Here is a 19237-nt window from a genome sequence, read left to right on the forward strand (position 1 = left end):
GGTCCTGCCCAAGCATCCCTGCTTGCCTCCAGCATGAGAGTGCTCAGGAAGAGTGTGACAGACACCCAGGATGGGGCACCAGTGGTCCTGACCCCTGCCAAGCCCTGCCTTGAGGTCCTCCAGGACCCATCCCACTGCCTGCTCTGGTGCAAAACTCTGGCTCAGTGGCAGTGACTTGACACCCAATGGAGAGACAGCAGTGTCTATCATGCCATGAATTACTCATGGCCAACAAGTATGGTTTTGGGGATGGTTCATTGTTATTTCTTGAGAACTTTCAGAGAACCTGATGGACGCATGGGCTGGATGGTGTGGAATCACCCAGTGATTGACTTGTCCCTGGGGTGGCAAGCTGCAGCAATCACTGAGCTGCTATGTGGGTTGGGGATCCAGGTTTTCACCTCTGTTCCTCATATTTGACCTGGTTGTTAACTCTCATCCCTGCAGGAGTGTGCTGGTGAACCTCTGTTCTCCCTCTTCTGTGCCATCAAGCAGCAGATGGAAAAGGGTCCCATCGACTCAATCACCGGGGAGGCCCGGTACTCGCTGAGTGAGGACAAGCTTATCCGACAGCAGATAGACTACAAGACACTGGTGAGTGCTCTGAACATGCTGTCCTATGAGCTTGTCCCACCTTCTTCAAGACAAAGAGCATTTCGAGGAAAGAAGGCAGTGAAGGGCGTGTTGACCTCCTGGACAATTTATTCTTGCAACCCAGCAGGATAACCCTGATGAGGATCCGCTAGTTATATCCCCTGTCACAACAAAGTTTGTGGCTGAAGTATCTGTTGGCAAAGCATGTTCGCAAAGATAACAGCTTCCAATTTACCTCCACTGTGCCCTATCCTATGCCCAGACCATCTCCAGTTCCCCAAGGGCATTGTATGTTGGGTGAAGAGGTCAGCACTCACTGCTGGTTAGGCTGACAATCCTTTACTATTGCTTTGGTTAGGTGAGGTCCAGGAGCATTGGAAAACAAGCAAGAATCTTGGATCATGTAAATGCCTGTGAAAGTGTAGACAATAGATATGAACACTTTGTTCTGGTAGAGAAACCATTTTTTACATCTACCCTTCTCCTTGGAGTGATGCCCATCTCTCTGAGTCTTAAGGTCAAAGGTAGTGGTCTTCCTCCAGCAGAAGGATGGGGTTGTCACTGCAGTTGTCACCACACTGAGGTCTTCAGCAGGAGGACTGTGCTGTCCACAGTAGGGTTTCTTCCTCACGCTTGAGACCACCTGGAGGTATTTTCATCCCCCTTCTCTCCATTCTCCCCCTGGGCCCCAGCACCAGTGGCAGAGCTAGCTGCCCAGTGCCCAGCCTGGGCACACAATTGCAATTTCCTTGACCTTCCTTAGGTCTTAGCTCAGGTGGGCTGATTCTACAAATGTCTGTTTTTCTTCACTGACTACGATCTAGAACCTAGCTTCAGTTGAATCCAAGTCTAATGAGGGGGTAGGCTTCACTCTTAAATGAGATTGCAATTTAATTTGCATTCTAAAAATGGGACTTTGCTATTAAATCACCAGGGTAGTGCTTCTTTTCTATTAGATGTGGTTGTCTGGCAATTTGGAGGCCTGATCTTACATGGAGAGAGTGAGCAAAAGGGAGAAAAATGCAGGCACAGAGTGATCACTTTCACTGAAGGAAATCCCTCCGATCCTTTTAGGCTTGATATAAAGCAGCCAGCAAAGGGTAGTAATTATACATCAGCCTGAACAAAGCTCTCCTCCATTCGCTTTGTGTTGTTTGATGTTAATCAGCTCTCCCTCTTACATCTCAAGAGCAGACAAATATATCCCGATAGGAATCTTAGCAGATTTACAGAGATCAGCTTCAGTGAAGGAGATTAAGAAGAAACAGAATATGAATAAGATTGTTCCTCCTTTCTGTTTCTCTTTATTTCTGTTATAATTTGTTCTTCCCCTACCTTTTTTAAGCAGACATTATTCTGTCATCTTTTGTCAAAAAAAAATACATAGTAATGAAATAAAGCAAGAACCAATTCAGTGTTTGTAATATAAGAATTCCCCGAATGTCTCCTGTTCTCTCCCAAGCGCATCTGGTCACCACTATGAGTTCGTAGTGCGTGTAGCTAAAATTCATTGGGTTGTTCATGTTTCATGAGTGCTAGATGGTTGCTGAATTGAGTTAAATCACAAGTCTAGCAGTGTGGCACATTGAAACAGTCTGTTTATTGTTGTTATTCCAGGAAGGCAAGGCCAAGGCTTTGTTGGAAGGGGGTTATTCCATAGTTTTCATTAATCATGACCAAATATTTTAAGTCACTATTTCAAATATGGTTTGAATGAAAAGCAAATCCAAAAAAATTGACTTATCCAGGGAGACAAAAGCAGACAGAGCAATTTCAGACATCTGGAATTACTGATTTTACAATATGCACCTCATTCACTAAATTTAGATTGTTTTGATCTGATTTCTTTCCAGACCAGATAGCTCCAATTTGCTGTGTGCCAGGTCCTAGAGTTCTCCCAAGGAAGCAGTCCTCAGTGGGCTAAGGTCTTTGATATTTGCATAGCAATTTCTGTATGTACAAGGGATTTTTCAGTCCAGGGGAAACTAAGGTAGTTACAGATGTGATTTGCTAGAATAAATGTGCAGCAGCTAAACAGTAGGTCTTCTCCCAAGCTGTATACCTCAGAGAAGCCCCCTCTGGTGCTAATGTCTTCGCTAACAGTCAGCGACCATCATCTCTGGTCTGCAATGTTATTAAAAGCCCAGCTAGATTATTGCATCTATGAAAGATTAGAAGATTTCATCCCTGCTGGCTACCATCTGCCTTTGCCAGAATCTGCGATTTTTTAGCCATTCACCAAACCAGAGCCTAGCAGTAAAAACCTCGCTCCCCACCGCCACTGCTCCGCTCTCACTGGGAGATGAAAGACTATCCATCTCCTGCATCAGCTTCATTTCTCTTGACACAAATAATGCAGAGGAGCAAAGGCCTCGATGTGTGTCAGAAGCTGTCAAGAGGATTGGATAATTAGGGCTCGCGGGTGGCAGGAGGGAGCTGCCCAATGCATCTTGAGCAATGGCATGCTCGGCGTGGTCCCTGCACACCTCGGTGGCTCCAGCGCTGAGAGTCTAATCGGATCATCTCCTCTGACAACATACTTCGGGGCAGATAAATATGTTTTGAGCTGCATTTGGTTAGGGCCTTTTGGGTAGTTAAGCCATGAATGAGACATCAGAGGGGTTTCTTGTGCTTGGCTTCTTTGGGGGTCCTTCTCCTCCTTGCTCTCTGCCAAGACTTGCTGTGTGCTAACCCCCTTGGACCTTCCTTAGCCTAATCTAGAAAGGAAAGAAAGATTTCTTTCCCTGGGACAGAAATGGTATTATATCCTGGTCCCTGGGCAAACCACCCAAATGCTGCAGAGAGCTCAGGACCAGGGTCCCCATGTGAGTAAAACTAAACCATGCGGTTGTAATTTAAATGCCAGTAATCCACAGCGGAGACCGGGGCTTAGTTGTGCTAAGTATTGCATGTCTATATACACTTAGAGACAGTTCATGGCTGGAAGGGATGGCAGACAAAAAATTAAAGAGCCCAAGAATGTAGAAGAAGGTCGATAAACACAAACCCAGTGAGATGACATGGCCCAAGGTCATTAAAAGTCAGAGGGAGAGCAGGGCTCAGAGATTACTATTGCGCTTGCTCACAGCCCCATATCTTTTCATGTTGACCCCATGACTGTCACCGTTGTTTTGCTGCACTGACACAGCCCTCAATGCCTGAGTTGCATTCATGTAGGCAACTGACCTGAACCCAAGCTGTTTGCATTGGTGCTGAATCACTCCACAGAGTTTGTTCTGGCTGGCATCAGCTCAGTCTAGGTGAGCTCAGATCAATGGCGGAGACTTGCAGAGTAACCTGGTCACCAGAGCTATATGTGACCCCCTTGGCACTCTCAAAAGAGCTGGTCTAGTCTCTCATCACCATTTCATTTCCCTACAGATGTGTAGTGGGTGGGGGGCCACTAATAACCTCAACACTGAATGCATTTCAGCAGTGCTTTTTATGTATAGCTCTGTGATCCTTTGAGATGAAAGATGCCACAGAACTGTAAATCTGTGCCATTGTCATTATTATCTGAATTGATGCTTCTTCAATACTCCTGGAAGTGACATATAAATAATAGCATTATGATGTAATCAATATCTCATATTTATATCTACCCTTTCATCCAGAAAGATCACAGAGCTCTTTGTAAGCAGTATCTTCACAAGTCCCTCTTAGTTGAGCATAACAGCACCAAAGGGAGCCTGGTGAGCCAATACATAATTATACTGATATGATTTCACCCGCTTCAAGCCACCTTCAGATCCCACAGTAGGTTAAGAACCTATTGCATACTACGGACAGGAATTTATGGTTAAGGTAGAATTTGTCTAGGTCACCAAAACTAACATTCCTGCACTTGTAAAAGTTGCACAGGAACATTTAATGACCCTACATAGCCAGAAGCTCCACTGAACACTCCTTCCAAGTGCAAAGGTGTGCTAAGTTTGTTAAACTTTATAGACTTCACACTACTGTAACTTGAAGAGAGCAGAACACTTGACATAGACAGAGCCAAGTGTTAGTGGGCAAATTGCTGTTAGACTCTCTGTGTGTTTGTTTAAAGCATCCCTCCCCAACTCCCCACCTCATATGTTTTGCATTTATTTTTGGACACAGTCTTTAGAGAAAATGATATTCTTCTGAGAAATCAAAGGCCTCTCTAGTTGGGCCAATTTTCTTGTTCTATATGTGAAAGCTATAAGACTTTGTTGTTTTGTATATCTATTTTTAAGAATCCCTGCATTTCAAATTAATAACACTCTTCTGAGAAGGGTCTTGAGCTGTCCCATGACTGCTGGGAAGATGGCCCAACTTAAAGCTGAGAGATTGAAGATTACTTTTACCTGAATTTTCAATGACAGGTGGCAACGCAAGGGGACTACTACAGAACTAGGTCACCTTGCCACATCTCCAGGGAGCAGGGAATGGGTCAGAGCCCAGGGAAAGCTCTGGAGAACCCTTTGGATACCAGGTCGGTTCCAACCAGAGTCTGGGCTGATTGCATTTTTAATGGTTTCTATGAAAACAGTGTCAATGACAAATGTCTGGTACCACTTGGGTGAGTGCCATTTTTTACTGATCACACCAGAACCTGAATTGGTACTCTTGGGCTTTCTGTTATTAAGAATAGCAAAGATGCCAAGGAGATGAGGCTCAAATCTGAGGGACTGCTCCCACAGGTATAGCTGTTTCACCTCACAGAGACAAATGGCATGAGATATATGTTCAGAAAAACCTTCAAATTACCCCCAGATCACTGGCTGTAGCATCTGGGAGCTCACAGCTCTTAGCTGGGAGGCAGGTCCTGAGTTACCCTTAATCCACTGGGAACAGATAAGTGATAAGAAATGACTCCAGGGCAAGGGATTGAGAGCAGCAGAGAATTGGATGCATGAAAAGCTCCTCTATGAAACCTCTGCTCTGTCAGAGGAGGGAATACTCTTGGTACACATTTTTCCCCTTAATCCATCTTATATCCCTCTGGTTTGTAGGATGCGGGGACCTGCCAGAAGGTTGCTGTGGAATTTGACCACAGGATACCTGTGTTGCTGTGAAATTTATGCTCTCATGCCTCTTTCTCAGGTCCTGAGCTGCGTGAACCCTGACAATGTGAACAGCCCGGAGATCCCGGTGAAGATCCTGAACTGTGACACCATCACTCAGGTCAAGGAGAAGATCCTTGATGCCATCTTCAAGAACGTGCCCTGCTCCCACCGGCCCAAAGCTGCTGATATGGACCTGGGTATGTGAGTGCACAGTGGGCCCTGAACGCCCCAGGGCTGGGCGAAAGGAAAAAGGGGAGAGGGGAGAGGGAACAGGAAAGAGGAGAGACAGTCAAACTCAACCCAGACAATGCTGGGCCAAGTGCCACCTCTCCAAACTCAGAGTACCCCTGGTACTTGGGCAGAGCATCAGCAACAGTGCAGAAGAAGCAGATCAAATTGATGTGAACACTCCTGGCTTATGAAAGCTCTACTGCTCTGACCTTGAAGACTTAAAACGATCAGTAGCCACCCTGATTTTCTGCCCAGAATTTGGCTTGATCAAGGATATGGAAAAGGCACATCTTGCCCAAATCCCCTAGACGAAGAGCACCGAAAACACAGGGTGGTGTTGTCAGCAGTGTTCAGGCAGCTCAGATTTATTCCTAGCTCTTCTCTGAGCAGTGAGGGCTTGGATTATGCATGTCTTCTTGCTGAGACAGTCACAGCCCAGGCAGTATTAATTTCTCATCATGAGGGCACAGGAAAGAGGATGAAGCATCCTCCATTCAGTGGGCTGCATCCATCTCACCCTTGACTGCTTCCCTCTCCTGCCAGCAGCCCTCCACCAACAGCAGGGCTGGGAGCTGCTGCTGACATTTCCTTTTTGCAGAGGACAAGGAGATCAGCACTCATGTTTTAAGGAAAGATCAGTCCCTCTGTTTATGAATTCATGCTTTTTTTGCTCCTTTGTGAGATGCCTTGCTTGGGGGTGGAAAGAGCTCCAGCAGCCTCACTTGCATTTCAAGCTCTGGGGCACACAGGAGCTGTACAGCCTAGCACAGGGATGCCTTTGGGGCCAAAATCAGTTTCTGGCACAAGGACACTGGGGGAAGTAAGATATCTGAAGCTGAGTCTGGGTTAGATCTGATACCACACCTGGAGGCTGCTATGAGAGGATGTAGAGCAATCTGCTCAGGACATTGATGAGGAGTCTGGCACGGGGCTGTATTGTGTGAGGCCATCAGCCAGAATTTGCCCTCGGCGACCTTCAGTGGAAAGGACTTGAGTGGAAAATGATGGAGTCTATAAAACTCGGCAGAGTAGAGGAGGAACCAAAAGGAGGAGGAATGGACCGACGCCAAGAAGCAATTCACAGCAATAACGGAGGCAGAAATGAGAGGTCAGGGATTAAAGTTAAGTGTGTTTGTGTGTGTGCATTTGTGTAGGGGAGGAGGGGATTCCTGACAGAAATTGCAGCAAGATTCCTGCTCATGAAAGGCACTTAGAATAACAAAATGAGCTGCCAAAACCAGCAGTAATAAAGAACAGATCATATACATCATCAAAAAAGGACCTGAGTTGTTTTTGGAGCTGCTGTGAGTCAGCAGGGGAACACTGAGTGCAAGGGTGAGCATCAGGCCAGGCAGGGCAGGGAACCAGAGAACAGAAAATGAGGGGAATGGGGTTTACAGCCAAACCCATTGACCTGCCTGGTGCTGGATGATGACCACAGAGCCCATTAGGTTTGAGTTTCAGGCTGGGTGTGGGTGGAGAGTGGTTTGTTCCACTGCAGGGATGAATACGTACTCAGAGGCAGGATTTTTCCCTGCATATTGCAAATACAAGGAATACTTTAGAATCCACAGTTTTATTGCAGCTCTGGCAGCTGAGAGGTACAGAACAGCGTGTGTGCAGGGTCTTAACTGGAGTCTGACAATTTTGCATCCAGGGCTTTGCAGCTGTAAGCTATTTTGACCTTCTGAAGACCAGTAAGTTCCAGAAAGTGTTTATGAGCATTTACATCCCTACCAGAAGAACTAGACACAGACTTGTCCATACACACAGAAGACTGCTTGATGAGCAGATGTTTAGCCCCTAGCACTGATGATGCAGTTGGTAAAATAAATAAATAAAAATAACTAGGGGGGGAAAGAAACTACTATCTTCTCATCTAGGAGAAGAGTCTTGCCAGCAACAATATTTGCAGGCTCCTTTAGCACAGCTGTTAATAAGGTAGGAGGAGCAGGGCTGGCATGAGTGAAGCAGCGTCAAGAGGACATGTACATCCAGCCACAGCTCCTGCCCGGCCTCCTCGCAGGAAAAGATGTTTGCTGGCACATGGCATCCTTTGGGGACAGTGAAGGCAACAAAAGGGGGGAAGCAGAAATCAGCAGTGACAAAAGAAAGCAGCACGGAGCTCTCAGGATCAACCTGCCCCAGGCTGAAGGCTCAGAATTGCAAAGGTGGCTGGATCAGCCCCGCCAGCCCATGCTAAACAGTGGGGTGGAGCAGATGATTATCATCTGCCTTTGAAATCGATGGTTTCCTACACTCCAGCACTGTTTTCCATTACCGCTGCAATTTTCCGGGCTTTCTGTCCATACCAAGGCCAGATTGCTCACATGAAGAAAGCAAACAAGCTAATGAGTTATTTGGAGTTGTTAAATGCAGGGTAGCTGCAGGCAGAGTGACTTGTACGTGTTGCAAATGTCATAATGTTTTGCAGTTACCCAGACAACTCATGGAGGGGGTTGTCAGCTGAAAGCACTCATTTTGGACACCCCGAGGTTACATTTTAGTCCAAAACCCAAACCGCAGCCCTCGGAGTACAGGCTTCTTTCTAGCGCGGCTATTTCTGTTATTATTATTCTTCAAAGGCCTCACCATCAATAAAATAGCCCATCTTTGGGAAAGCGTTAGGGCGTGAGGATCACAAAACAGAAATTTGGCTCCACGCTGAGGCATTCGCTCTTCCTGGAGCCTTTTGGAAGGGACTGCTGAGGTGGTGGGGGATGCTGGTTGAGTGCCTTGCACTCGGTGATGCTGGCTCAGGCCAGGGCAAGCTTTCATTGCCTCACCAGCAGTGCAGTACTGATGTGATGGGTTTAATCTCTAGGAGCCACTTAAACTGAGTCTAACTCTCAGATATATAAGGTAAAGCAGAGAACTTGAATATACAGGATAAGTATTTCACACTCTACACGCTCTGATATAAACTTTTGCTTTCCAACCATGATGGTCTTTTCTCCATGCTAGAAGCAAAGCTGAGTTTTTCCTCTTTTCCTAGAGGTCATCACTTACTGGACACTTCCCCACTTTTGTTTCCCAGCCACCTTGTTTTATTCCAACCCATAAAATGGAAACAAAAGGTTTTATTCTTGTATTTGTTATCCCAATCTTTTTTGGAATTCATAGGGAAGTGATGAAATACCCCTAGAAATTGAGGACTGAAAGCAGCCCACTCCAGGCTCTTCAGACAAACCCTTCCTGAGCACAAGAGATCGTGAACTAGGCATCGATCACGGGCAAGCTGGATGCATTTGTTCCACTTGCCATTGCTAGGCACAGCCACAAACCTTTTCATAGCCCTTCAAATAAGACTTCAGGTCTTTAGGAAAAGTGTGGGAAGCATTGTGCAGTTTGTACGGATGACCAAAATGAATTGCATGCATTGAGACCTACAAATGCCTGTAAAAAGTAGGGTAACTGATGATGACCAGCTTGGAAGAAGACGTCTGGAGTGATCTGAGAGGTCTTCTATTCCTGGGTGTTTCAGTTGCCCCTGAACGATCTCTGCTGCTCTTTTCTCCCTTGTTCACTGAGCATCTTCAGGGTGACCTGGATCAGAGAGAAGGCACAAGGGAGGTGGAGCATTTTCTGTAGGATCTGAGGTGCAGGAGGACGTCTCCCCAACTCCCACATCCCGACAGATTCATTCCCTAGCCAGGCACTGCTACAGCTCAGACAAGCCCCTCTTCATCTGTGTCCCCTGGAATTTCCTTTTTTCCCAGTCAAGTTGAAAAGAAAGGTTGTTTCTTAAGAAAAAGAAAAAAAAAGAAGAAAAAAAAAAAAGAAAAAAAAAGAAGTAATTCCTGCGTGCAATAAAAAGATACACTATCTGCTGAATGAAATATAAAGGCTTCACAGCAGCTGTCTCCTGAGTTTGCATTTACCGCTGCTCCTGATTGGAAGGCTTGATAAAGATAATGGGATTTTTTTACCTCCCTCCCCCTCTCCGGAAGGTGGAAGTGTAACAAATTGGATTGGAGTGTGTCTCTCCTTTGTGCCGGCTCGCAGAGGAGTGTGCAGATCTGATGAGAGAGGGGACAGGGCACTGCCAGCGAGGACAAAGCTAACACTTTTCACTCAGAGCTGTGAATATGGATGTCAGGGTCACCTTTCACTCCTTCATGCCCTCCCTACCCATTTCTCTGCTCCCAGCCATCACATTTCCTTGCAGATTCTTGTGTGGCCACCTCAGGTGGCCTGTAGAGGAGTTGTGATGTTAGGAAGAGCTGTGAGGTTAGGGAGAGTGGGGGGTCCACCCCTGGGGTCCTTTCGGGGTCATTGCTCATATGCATGAGGTAGTGTTTTGGTTTTGGTCGGGGCAAACGGGCTGTGAAACTGAAGCCAGATGCTCTGAGCCCTCCCTGCAGGGGGCTTTGCTCCTTGTCTTACTCAGGAGTGGATCTCGTGCACAGTCAGACCGGCCCTTCCTCTTCCTCACATGGCCCGTTTCTTTGTGAAGGCCAAGGGGAAGGACCTGGCAGCCCCCTGTGTCTGTGCACAACCAGAAGATATAGAAGACATAGAAGACACTGTCCTGTGGCTCCCACAACGTCCCCTGATGCCCTGGAGAAAGATTCAGCTCTCAAGCACAGAGAAAGCACGGAATGAGGACAGTTGGGCCCCGTCCAGATCAGAACCAACACAACTCTGAGAATCAGTGAATTCATCCCAAAACACTATGTGGGTTTGTGTCCATTCCCAAGGAAGAGTCAGTAAAGAGGACTACAGAAATATGCAGTCCTGATGGAGAGAGGTCAAAGGGACACCCTGGGGACCGTGAGGAAGGCTCATAAGGGACACACTGTGACAGCAGAAGTGGCTTTGTCCCCCTGCAGCGTGCTTTGTAAAAGCACCTTTTCCCAAAACAGCTCAGACTTCAGCATTTTGTGCTCTTCCAAACAACATCCAGGATCAGTTAGCTTTTGGGGATCCTGTCCAGGGGGCAATGGACAGAGATTATCAGCCTCAGACATCACAAGGATAATATCGGCGAGGTCCTAAGGAGCTGGAGTAAATGAAGGGCAGTTCAGGATCAGTGCTTAGCCAACGTAACCTTTGCTTACTCTCGGAGTATCTCCTGCCAAAGTAACACCCAGCAATAAACACAGCAGCTGACCTCTTCTTGCTAATTTAAATGAATAATAAAGGCAAGGGCGTCTTTCCCAATACGTTTTAATTATGTGATAAGAAAACTGCTGAAACCAGAAGAAATTTGCAATGGTCCTTGCATTTTTATATTAGGAGAAATAAGCAGGGGTGGCAGGTGATGTCTCCATATCCAGGAGTTCATTTTAATTAACTCCAGCAGTTGAATAGACTTTCTGCTTGGGCTCTTGCTAAACGGTGTGTGGCTGGGTCACTGTGACTGAGACATGACCACCAAAAAGGAAGCTTTGGATGGTTCAGATGTACTGTGATGAGGCCACAGCCGTGGCTGGTGTCACCAAGTGGTGTTATATTTCAGTCCTTTTGGTCCCAATTCCAAAGCTAAGGGCTTCCTGCTCTCCATCACTTCTGGATTTGAGTGGCAAGAAGTATTTTGTGAGCCCCGATGGAGGTAAGCTGGCCCCAGAGAAGGGTCTGGTGCTGCACTGACCAAGACACTGCTCTGCCCAGAGGATCCCTGTCTGTGGCGAGGTCTTGGAGTTAGACATATCTCACATATCCAAAAAATCTATGTCCATGCTGCTAAATAAAAGAGGGCCGGTGACTAATTTCTGTCCCGGAGGCAAGTGACATTCATTTGCTCGTGTCACTTGTTGGTGGCTAACATATGCAAGGGCAGGTGGGTGTTGGAAGCAGCTGCGCTAGAGAAAGAGCAGAGCCAGGGAGTGAGCTACGAGTTAAGCACTGTGAAACAGGGAGCCAAAGAACCAGCTTTGTTCGGCTCTGCCATTGGAACATCTCTCTGGTCACTGATTTGTCTGTCTGCATGAACTTCACCACCTTGTGCTGCTGTGCATTGGCCTCGGACCCCTCATCTCTGTAGGCAACTGCTCTGCTTTCTGATCTCTGCATGAGTCAGTATCACTCTATAAAGGGGTGGCTGTTTCATGTACAAAAGTGGCTTTTTGTGATAGCAAGGTTATTTTATCGAGGGTAAAGAAACTGGTCTGAATAACCAAGGAGCTGACTCTGAACTTTGCCACAAGGCTATGGTTTTTGTGTACTTCCTGAACTGTCTATGTGAGCCTTTCATAATTCTTCGTCCCTTCTTTCCCTCCACCGTGGGCTCTGGACATTTATGCATTTATGTGTTGTGTGGGGTTGGCGGCATCAGTCAGAGCACAATGGCAATGACTGATACGGTGCTACATGGATGCAGCCTGCACGTGTGACACCGTGGGTTGTGAGCACAGGGCTTACAAGGCTCTGAGAGTCTCTGCAGAGCAGCCTTCAATCATTCCACGTCCCTGTTCTCCTTGCAGAGTGGCGGCAGGCAAGCGGGGCAAGGATGATCCTGCAGGATGAGGACATCACAACCAAGATAGAGAACGACTGGAAGAGACTCAACACGCTGGCACACTATCAGGTAACCGCGGGAGAGGATGGGTAACAGGTAGATCGGTCAGGAAAGTGAAAAGGAAAAGGGCAAAAGGTTGTTCTCCAAGATGCAGAGGCAGACAGTGGTTGAGTGGGCGATAACCGAGCTGAGTCCCTATAACTGAGCACGTCCATCCTGCAGGAACCATTGTGAACCTCATTGGAGATGAAGATAAGGGAAGAAATATGAAGACAAGGGAAGAAATCAGACTGTCTCTCCCCAAAGAGGGACGCCTGGTGAGCAAAGGATGTGAAGAGAAGCGTTAGTCATGAGGACAGCATGAGTTAACTTTTCTCGTGTTGACAGAAAACAAGCTCTTCCCTCCTCCTTTTTTTCCACTGCATCAAAGGCCTTGTAATGCTAGCAGAGTTCAGAAGGTTGGACAAGACAAAATGGAAGAGAAGGAGGCTTATTTTCTGGAAGAAGGAGGAGGAAAGCAGCATGACTAGAGACAGCAGTGCGATGGAGGTGACACTGACATAGAGACTTTTGGTTTTACTCTCTGTGTGACTTGCTTTGGGACGAGGCTCCTCTTCATCTGTGCATTACACTGAGATCCGTAAGAGAGGGCTAAAGATGTCCGAAAAAATCTGAAGCAAGTGGTAGATTTAATGAAAAAAAATGAGTGTAGGTCAAAAGCTCCCCCAGTTCTTCCCTCCTTTGACCAAAAAGAAAACTAAACAAGAAAAAATCTCATTACGTTTAATCCAATGCTGACAATTCTGTCATTTCATCAAACACACGTCAGCAATCTGTGTTTTATAACAAGATTTTGTTGTTGTTGTTGTTGTTTTTCATTTAAGAACTGACCTGAGGAAGCAGCAGGCAATAATTTGAAAAGGATACAAAACTTTTCACTTCAGGTTGACTGAGAATTGCTGGCTGGCTCCAGAAGACTTTTCAAGGGGGACTGGGCAGGGTTTCTATTTTATTTCACCAACAAACCAAGTATAATTTTCTTTCCCTTCTGTGCTTTTTCCAGTTGTTTGCTCCAGGCAATGAGCTCCCAGGTCTATGGATGAGCGGGGGCAGAACAGGTCCTCAGCTTCTGGGGTGCTGAGCTCTGCATTGCTTAGCTCGGCTGTCCTGAGGGCAGACAGAGCATTCCGGGACAGTCACTGATATTCTTGCTGCCTCAGTTTCCCCATCTGGAGTGTGGGGCTAAAACTACAAAAAGCCTGTAATTGCCTTCCATGATTGCTGAGGGGCTATTTAATTAGCCTCCGCAGTGCTTTGAAGATCAAAAACTCCATGCAAGTGCTAATTATTATTATTACACAGACAAGAGTTAGAAGTTGTTAGCAGTATTTTTTTTTCACCCATCTCCTTTTTATGATGTCTTATTTATCACAGATATTCCTGATATGGCTCCTCTGTGCCACTGGCTTGTTAACATTTCTGATACGGGACCCACGTGAATCACCTGTCTGTAGAAATTGAAAGTCTGGCTCATTTCAGAAAGCTTGGTTTCTGTTGAAATGCTATCCCATGACATCCTAGAGCACAACCCGCCCAGCCCTGCTACTTTTCCCCAGCTGAGACCCTCTGAAACAGCAAAAAGAAATAAGTCATGGTGATCAGATCTGCCCAACGCTGCATTTGTCACGTGCATGGAGAGGTTGGCAGGGTCAGTCAAAGTGAAAAATGTAGATATCTCCATCTGACCCAAGTGCTTAGATGCTACCTGCAATCAAGTTAGAAAGAACAGAAAAGTTCACATCAGTTTTCCCATTTTTTTCACCACAAAAATCCAAATTCCTAAGATACAAAATATGATGTAATCTCTTCTGGTCCCTGACACCACTGCTGGTTTGATTTAGATTTATGCATAACATAGAACCCTCCCTGCACTCGCCTTCATTATTAAATATGCTTCTCTGGAAATCTCAGCAGCACCTCAGTAAGGCTGATACCTGTACTCATGTCAGACCATATAAGAATGGCTGATTTGGACAAATTTCCTTCACTTGGAAGCTGAAATCGTATAGGAACAGCTTGTGAGATTTGGGGACCTAGAGAGCTGATCGTTAAACTCTGATAGCTTTTGGTCTAAAACCTTTACCCAACTGACAGTCCCAACCTGGATTCTCCAGGCTCCCCCTGCTTACGGGAACTGGGATCTCTAATTTCTGTTTCATTATCATAGACCTGCCTTTTCATCAGCTTAGCTCCAGGTAAATGGATGGTTGTCCACTGTGAAAAATGACCCTGTAGTATCTCTAACCTTTCCCGAAGTAATGCTGTGGTCACAAGCTGCCTTAATCAGCTATGGATGAAGACAAGGTGTTTTATTCTACTCATGCTCCTGTTCTGCATGAAAGCCTCCTCATGAAGAGCCTGTGGTCAGTTTTAGAGGTTAATGCAAAGACTCACATTGTCATCCCTGGGAGTTAGCTCAGGGTCCAAATGGGTCGGTCTCCTTTGTTATCAGTTGTCCCAGTGCCCAAGTCCAAGCTTCTAGGGATGTAACAACAGATTTTTCCCCTTTTTTTTGTTAATAAACCCACTGAAGAATACATTTGAAGCTTTGGTACAAAATTTCTGACTTGCTTACAGTGACACAGGCTTACGGTTCAGTCTCTGCTGCTTGAATTCCAGCTGTCCTTGGCACGTTCCTCAGCCAGTTCTCGGAAGCTTATTGACAGAGCCCATTTTTCTCTTTAGGTACCAGATGGATCTGTGGTAGCTTTAGTCTCCAAGCAAGTCACTGCCTACAATGCAGTCAACAACTCCACGGTGTCCCGGACCTCAGCCAGCAAGTACGGTAAGAGCCAGTGTGCTAATAAGGTTCAAGAGAGCACTGGAGGAGGGATCCCAAACACCACCAAGGTGGTTACAAGACAAGCACCAGAAAAGAGAACAATAGGCAGATGACAAGTTGAAAGGATTGCTTGATGGATGGCAGGAGGAGAGAATTTTGCCATTTAAAACTTTGGCATCTGGTCCAAGATGTCTATCTAAGTGGCTGGATTGCCCTTGGAAGTACCTCTCCTTCACTATTAGTGAAAGAAGGAGCCTAAATAATTAACATTTTAGATCGATGTGGAAGAGCTCAGTCATTCTAGTGCCCTAGGAGAATGGTCTGTTGTGGCACAGAGAGGCCTCTGGAACAAAAAGCAACCTACAGATGGCATTGCTTGTCTACTGCTATAGCTTAGTGTGGGTATTGTGGGTCCCACACAGCTATGTTATTATCCCAAGGGAATTCGCACCTGGAACAATAAGAAAAATCTCTTACTGATGCCTTTTATCAGTGCATCTCAAAGCAGTGCACTGTTTTTCCCACTTTTGTCATGTCATGAGACAGCTGCAAGCAAACCCAGGACACTATGATGGTGTGGGACAGCAAGGAAAAAATGTCTCTAACATGCAACCAGAGTGCTGCAAAACCACCCTTTATCCTGGATGCAGCTATCATATCAGTTCATTATTGTTTTTCGTTATGTAATAAAGCATCTCTGATCCTTTGTAGTCACTTTAGATTGAAGGAAAGCATGGTTACTCAATGTCCAAGGAGCCCCCTTTCTCTTTCTCCAAGGGCATAAGCAATCCACTAGATCTTATTAATATTCATCCTCTTTGCCATGTTGTTGCAATTACTGAAAGACACAGTGACCTTTGAAAAGGAAGACTTAAGGGGGGTTAATTTCTGTTGGATTTCCTTAATTCTTTTGCCATTTGATTTTTCAGGAGAAGGGTGTGAGGAAGAATGCAGGGGGAGGAGAATATGTAGTGGGTCAGAAGTGATTGTTAATTGCAATTAAGAAAACAGCATCCAGAGAGAAAAAAGGATATTCCATCTAATAATTAATATGTAGAGATTGGTAATGCATTAATGAGGCTGATGCAGATCTTACTACAGAAAGGTGCAACACTCTTCTGTTAATTATGGTTGGAAAAGACTCAATCTGGAGCCTTGTGGAAGGTCAGGGGGAGGGGAATGCCTCATGCCATAACTCAGAGGCAAAGGGAAACAGAATCAAGAGGATGATGGAGTCCTTGATGAGGAAATATGTGTGGGCCCACCTGGGCTTCTGGTTTACTTCCTATCAAAACAAGATTTTGGAGCAGATACTAAAGAGGATAGTGGGGTAGGAATTATTGGATTGCTTTGATGCCATAGGAGGGAAGGGAGGCAGTTCCTCCTGAGCCTGGGGATGGGGAGATAGGCAAGAGGTCACATCAGTTACATCAGTATTACTATATGAAATGACCCATGACCTGTTCTCTGGCCAGAGGGCCAAGAAGCTAGGCATGGTATGGCTAACACCCCTACAGGTAAAACAAAGTGAACCTTCCCATACTGGCTACCATGAGTAGATGGTGCTGTCCCCAAACCAGTCCTGGGCAGTGCCTGACACTGACAGTGCTAGTCCCTGATGAAGAACTTCTATTAGGGGATGTGCCATTAGCATGTTTCCTTGGTGAAACCCATTAACGTGAGACACATGCATCTCTCTTTGCAGAAAACATGATCCGTTACACGGGCAGCCCGGACAGCCTCCGTTCCCGCACACCCATGATCACCCCTGACCTTGAGAGTGGAGTCAAGATGTGGCACTTGGTGAAGAACCACGAGCATGGTGACCAAAAAGAGGGTGACCGGGGCAGCAAGATGGTTTCTGAGATCTACCTGACAAGGCTACTTGCCACCAAGGTATATGGTTGGGATGGGGAAGAGGGTGAGGAATGGGCTTTTAAAGGCTAAATCAATGAATGGAAATGGTTAAACCAAGGAATGGGATTTTAAAGGCTAAATTTTCAGTGGGACTTCTTGCAGACAAGATATAAGAGTCTGCTCAGAGGGTGCGAAAGGGGGAATAAAGAGAGAAGAGCAGAAGGAAAATAGAGCAAGAGCAAAGAATTTTGAGAGCAAAGTCAGGAAAGGGACATGAGAAGGGACATGGCAAAAAGAAATGGTAACTTCAAGGGTACTGCTTTTGGTATGTGTTCACTGAGAAGGATCAAGAGGTGGGGATGTCATGAGCAACGGGAGTGATCAGTGAAAAATAAACAATAAATGCGTGAACAAACAGTGACAGTAACAGAAGCTAAGGGCTCAAAGAGAGTTGGGATTTGGAGAGCAACGAGGAGTGACCATGGCCATGAGTCTGGTGGAGAGCATCAGCACAGGGGTAGGTAGGTGCTGGTGTTGTCAATGATGGCTTTTAGTTTGGATCAAAATTGAGCAAATGAAAAATTAGGGCATGAATGTGCCCACATCCTATCTGTTCAATCCATACTACGCCAAATGCTAGAAGCCAGCCTCCTGAGTGGGTGCCTGCCACAGCCTGCAAAAATTCTCCAAAGCAGCAGCATGTTAGTGCTCAGTGTAACTAAGGATGCTGCGCTGTGGCAGCACTTCCATAAGTGGAGATCACTGGGGACAGGCTTATAACTTACTGCAGTGGACTTTGGGTCTGTGACAGCCACAGAAAGTGGTTTCCTTGCCACTGTCTGCACAGCAACAACTCACTGTCAGTCAGCACCATTCTGTCCCTTCCCTAGGAGAGGAATGGCTGGCTCTCATTGCAGTTGGCTTGCTCCCAGGCTTTTCAACTTCTTTCATCTCTTACCAAGACTATTCTCCACCTCTCTCTTCTCTAAAGGCTCTACAAAAATGTGGGCAAAAGCAGTCGTGTGATTTTACAACTATTTGCTCTTCCACCCTGTGGATCCGTCATCGGTGGTGCTCTCCTTGGAGAAGCCTGCATTAATGAGGAGGCTGCAATGTTCTTCTTTTGTACCCCAGCAGGGACCAGGGCAGGTGGGGAGGCAGGCACTGTAATCAAACAGGGTCCCTTTGCAATCCTGCCATCCTCCCGCAGTGCAGAGCATCCCTGTGCCTGAATCTCTGACACATGAGTTATCTGGATGCATCTCAGAAGTCAAAACTGCAGCTGTGGCTCAGGTGTGGCTAATCACAGCATAATCTCACCCCTTTCTGAGGAGGGTTAAACCGAGCAGCAATCAAACAGCCTGATCTTCCTCCTTTCTCTAAAGTTTTGACTATTACCATTTCCTGTCAGGGTGTCAACAGGCACAAACACAATTACATTTATTCATTCAAATCTGAGTTTGCCCATCAGACAGCTCTCCATTACGTGCTTAAGTCCTACCATAAGTTTTAGCTGCTCATTTATTCCTCACCCTATGGTGTCTGACTCTCCCCGCAGCCTCACTCCGTCCCTCTGTGTTGCAATGAGATTCAGACATAAAGTGGCTTTGCCTTTAGACTTGGAACACTCTCAGCTCCATGACATTAAAATGCTTTTATGGATCACACAATGTAAAAAAAAAAATGACGCTCCCGAGGGCCAGGCCCCAGCTGGTGTAAACGAGCAACCATTGGACCAGTGCTGATTTACCCTGTCTGGGGATATGTCCCTTACCCCACCACTGAATTGCTTTTGCTTTCTGTTTTGGATCACAAACTCAACACATTTTTTTTTTTTTTTTTCTGAAGACAGCAGGATAGCAGCTGCAAAACTTGCACAGCAAGAGAGAGAGCAAAAAGGCTGGGGGTTTATTGTTTCCCCTCTTGGGCTGAGCAATATTCTTTCCTCACCATGACCATTTTAGGGGGGAGAAAAGAGGAGAGAGACCAATTGGTAGTAATACAATCCCAGGGAGTACTTACTTAAACTGACAATGATTTTTTTTTTATTCTGTTAAATCCCTGACCTCTGAGACCTAGAGTCTCTTGCCTAAAAGCCTCAGAGGCTTTCTTTGTATTTGTGTGGGTGAGCATGTAGAGAACTAATTCCCTCCAGAAACTGAACCTGAGGGCAAGTTCTTCCATGTCAGACCAAAAAGATTTCTCCTCAGGGGCCCTTTC

At 46.1% G+C, this 19237-nt stretch overlaps 1 protein-coding gene across 2 annotated transcripts in view; it reads left to right on the forward strand.

Moving 5' to 3' along the window:
* PLXNA4 (plexin A4) overlaps nucleotides 1-19237 on the forward strand; it is a 407314-nt gene that overhangs the window by 366283 nt on the left and 21794 nt on the right. For both annotated transcript variants that reach the window (XM_035315928.1, XM_035315929.1), the window contains exons 24-28: nucleotides 448-594; nucleotides 5665-5824; nucleotides 12284-12387; nucleotides 15064-15163; nucleotides 16866-17056. In XM_035315928.1, the coding sequence (XP_035171819.1) occupies nucleotides 448-594; nucleotides 5665-5824; nucleotides 12284-12387; nucleotides 15064-15163; nucleotides 16866-17056 (702 nt within the window). The remainder of the gene's footprint in view (nucleotides 1-447; nucleotides 595-5664; nucleotides 5825-12283; nucleotides 12388-15063; nucleotides 15164-16865; nucleotides 17057-19237) is intronic.

This window comes from Oxyura jamaicensis, chromosome 1, assembly GCF_011077185.1.
Source record: "Oxyura jamaicensis isolate SHBP4307 breed ruddy duck chromosome 1, BPBGC_Ojam_1.0, whole genome shotgun sequence".
NCBI lineage: Eukaryota > Metazoa > Chordata > Aves > Anseriformes > Anatidae > Oxyura > Oxyura jamaicensis.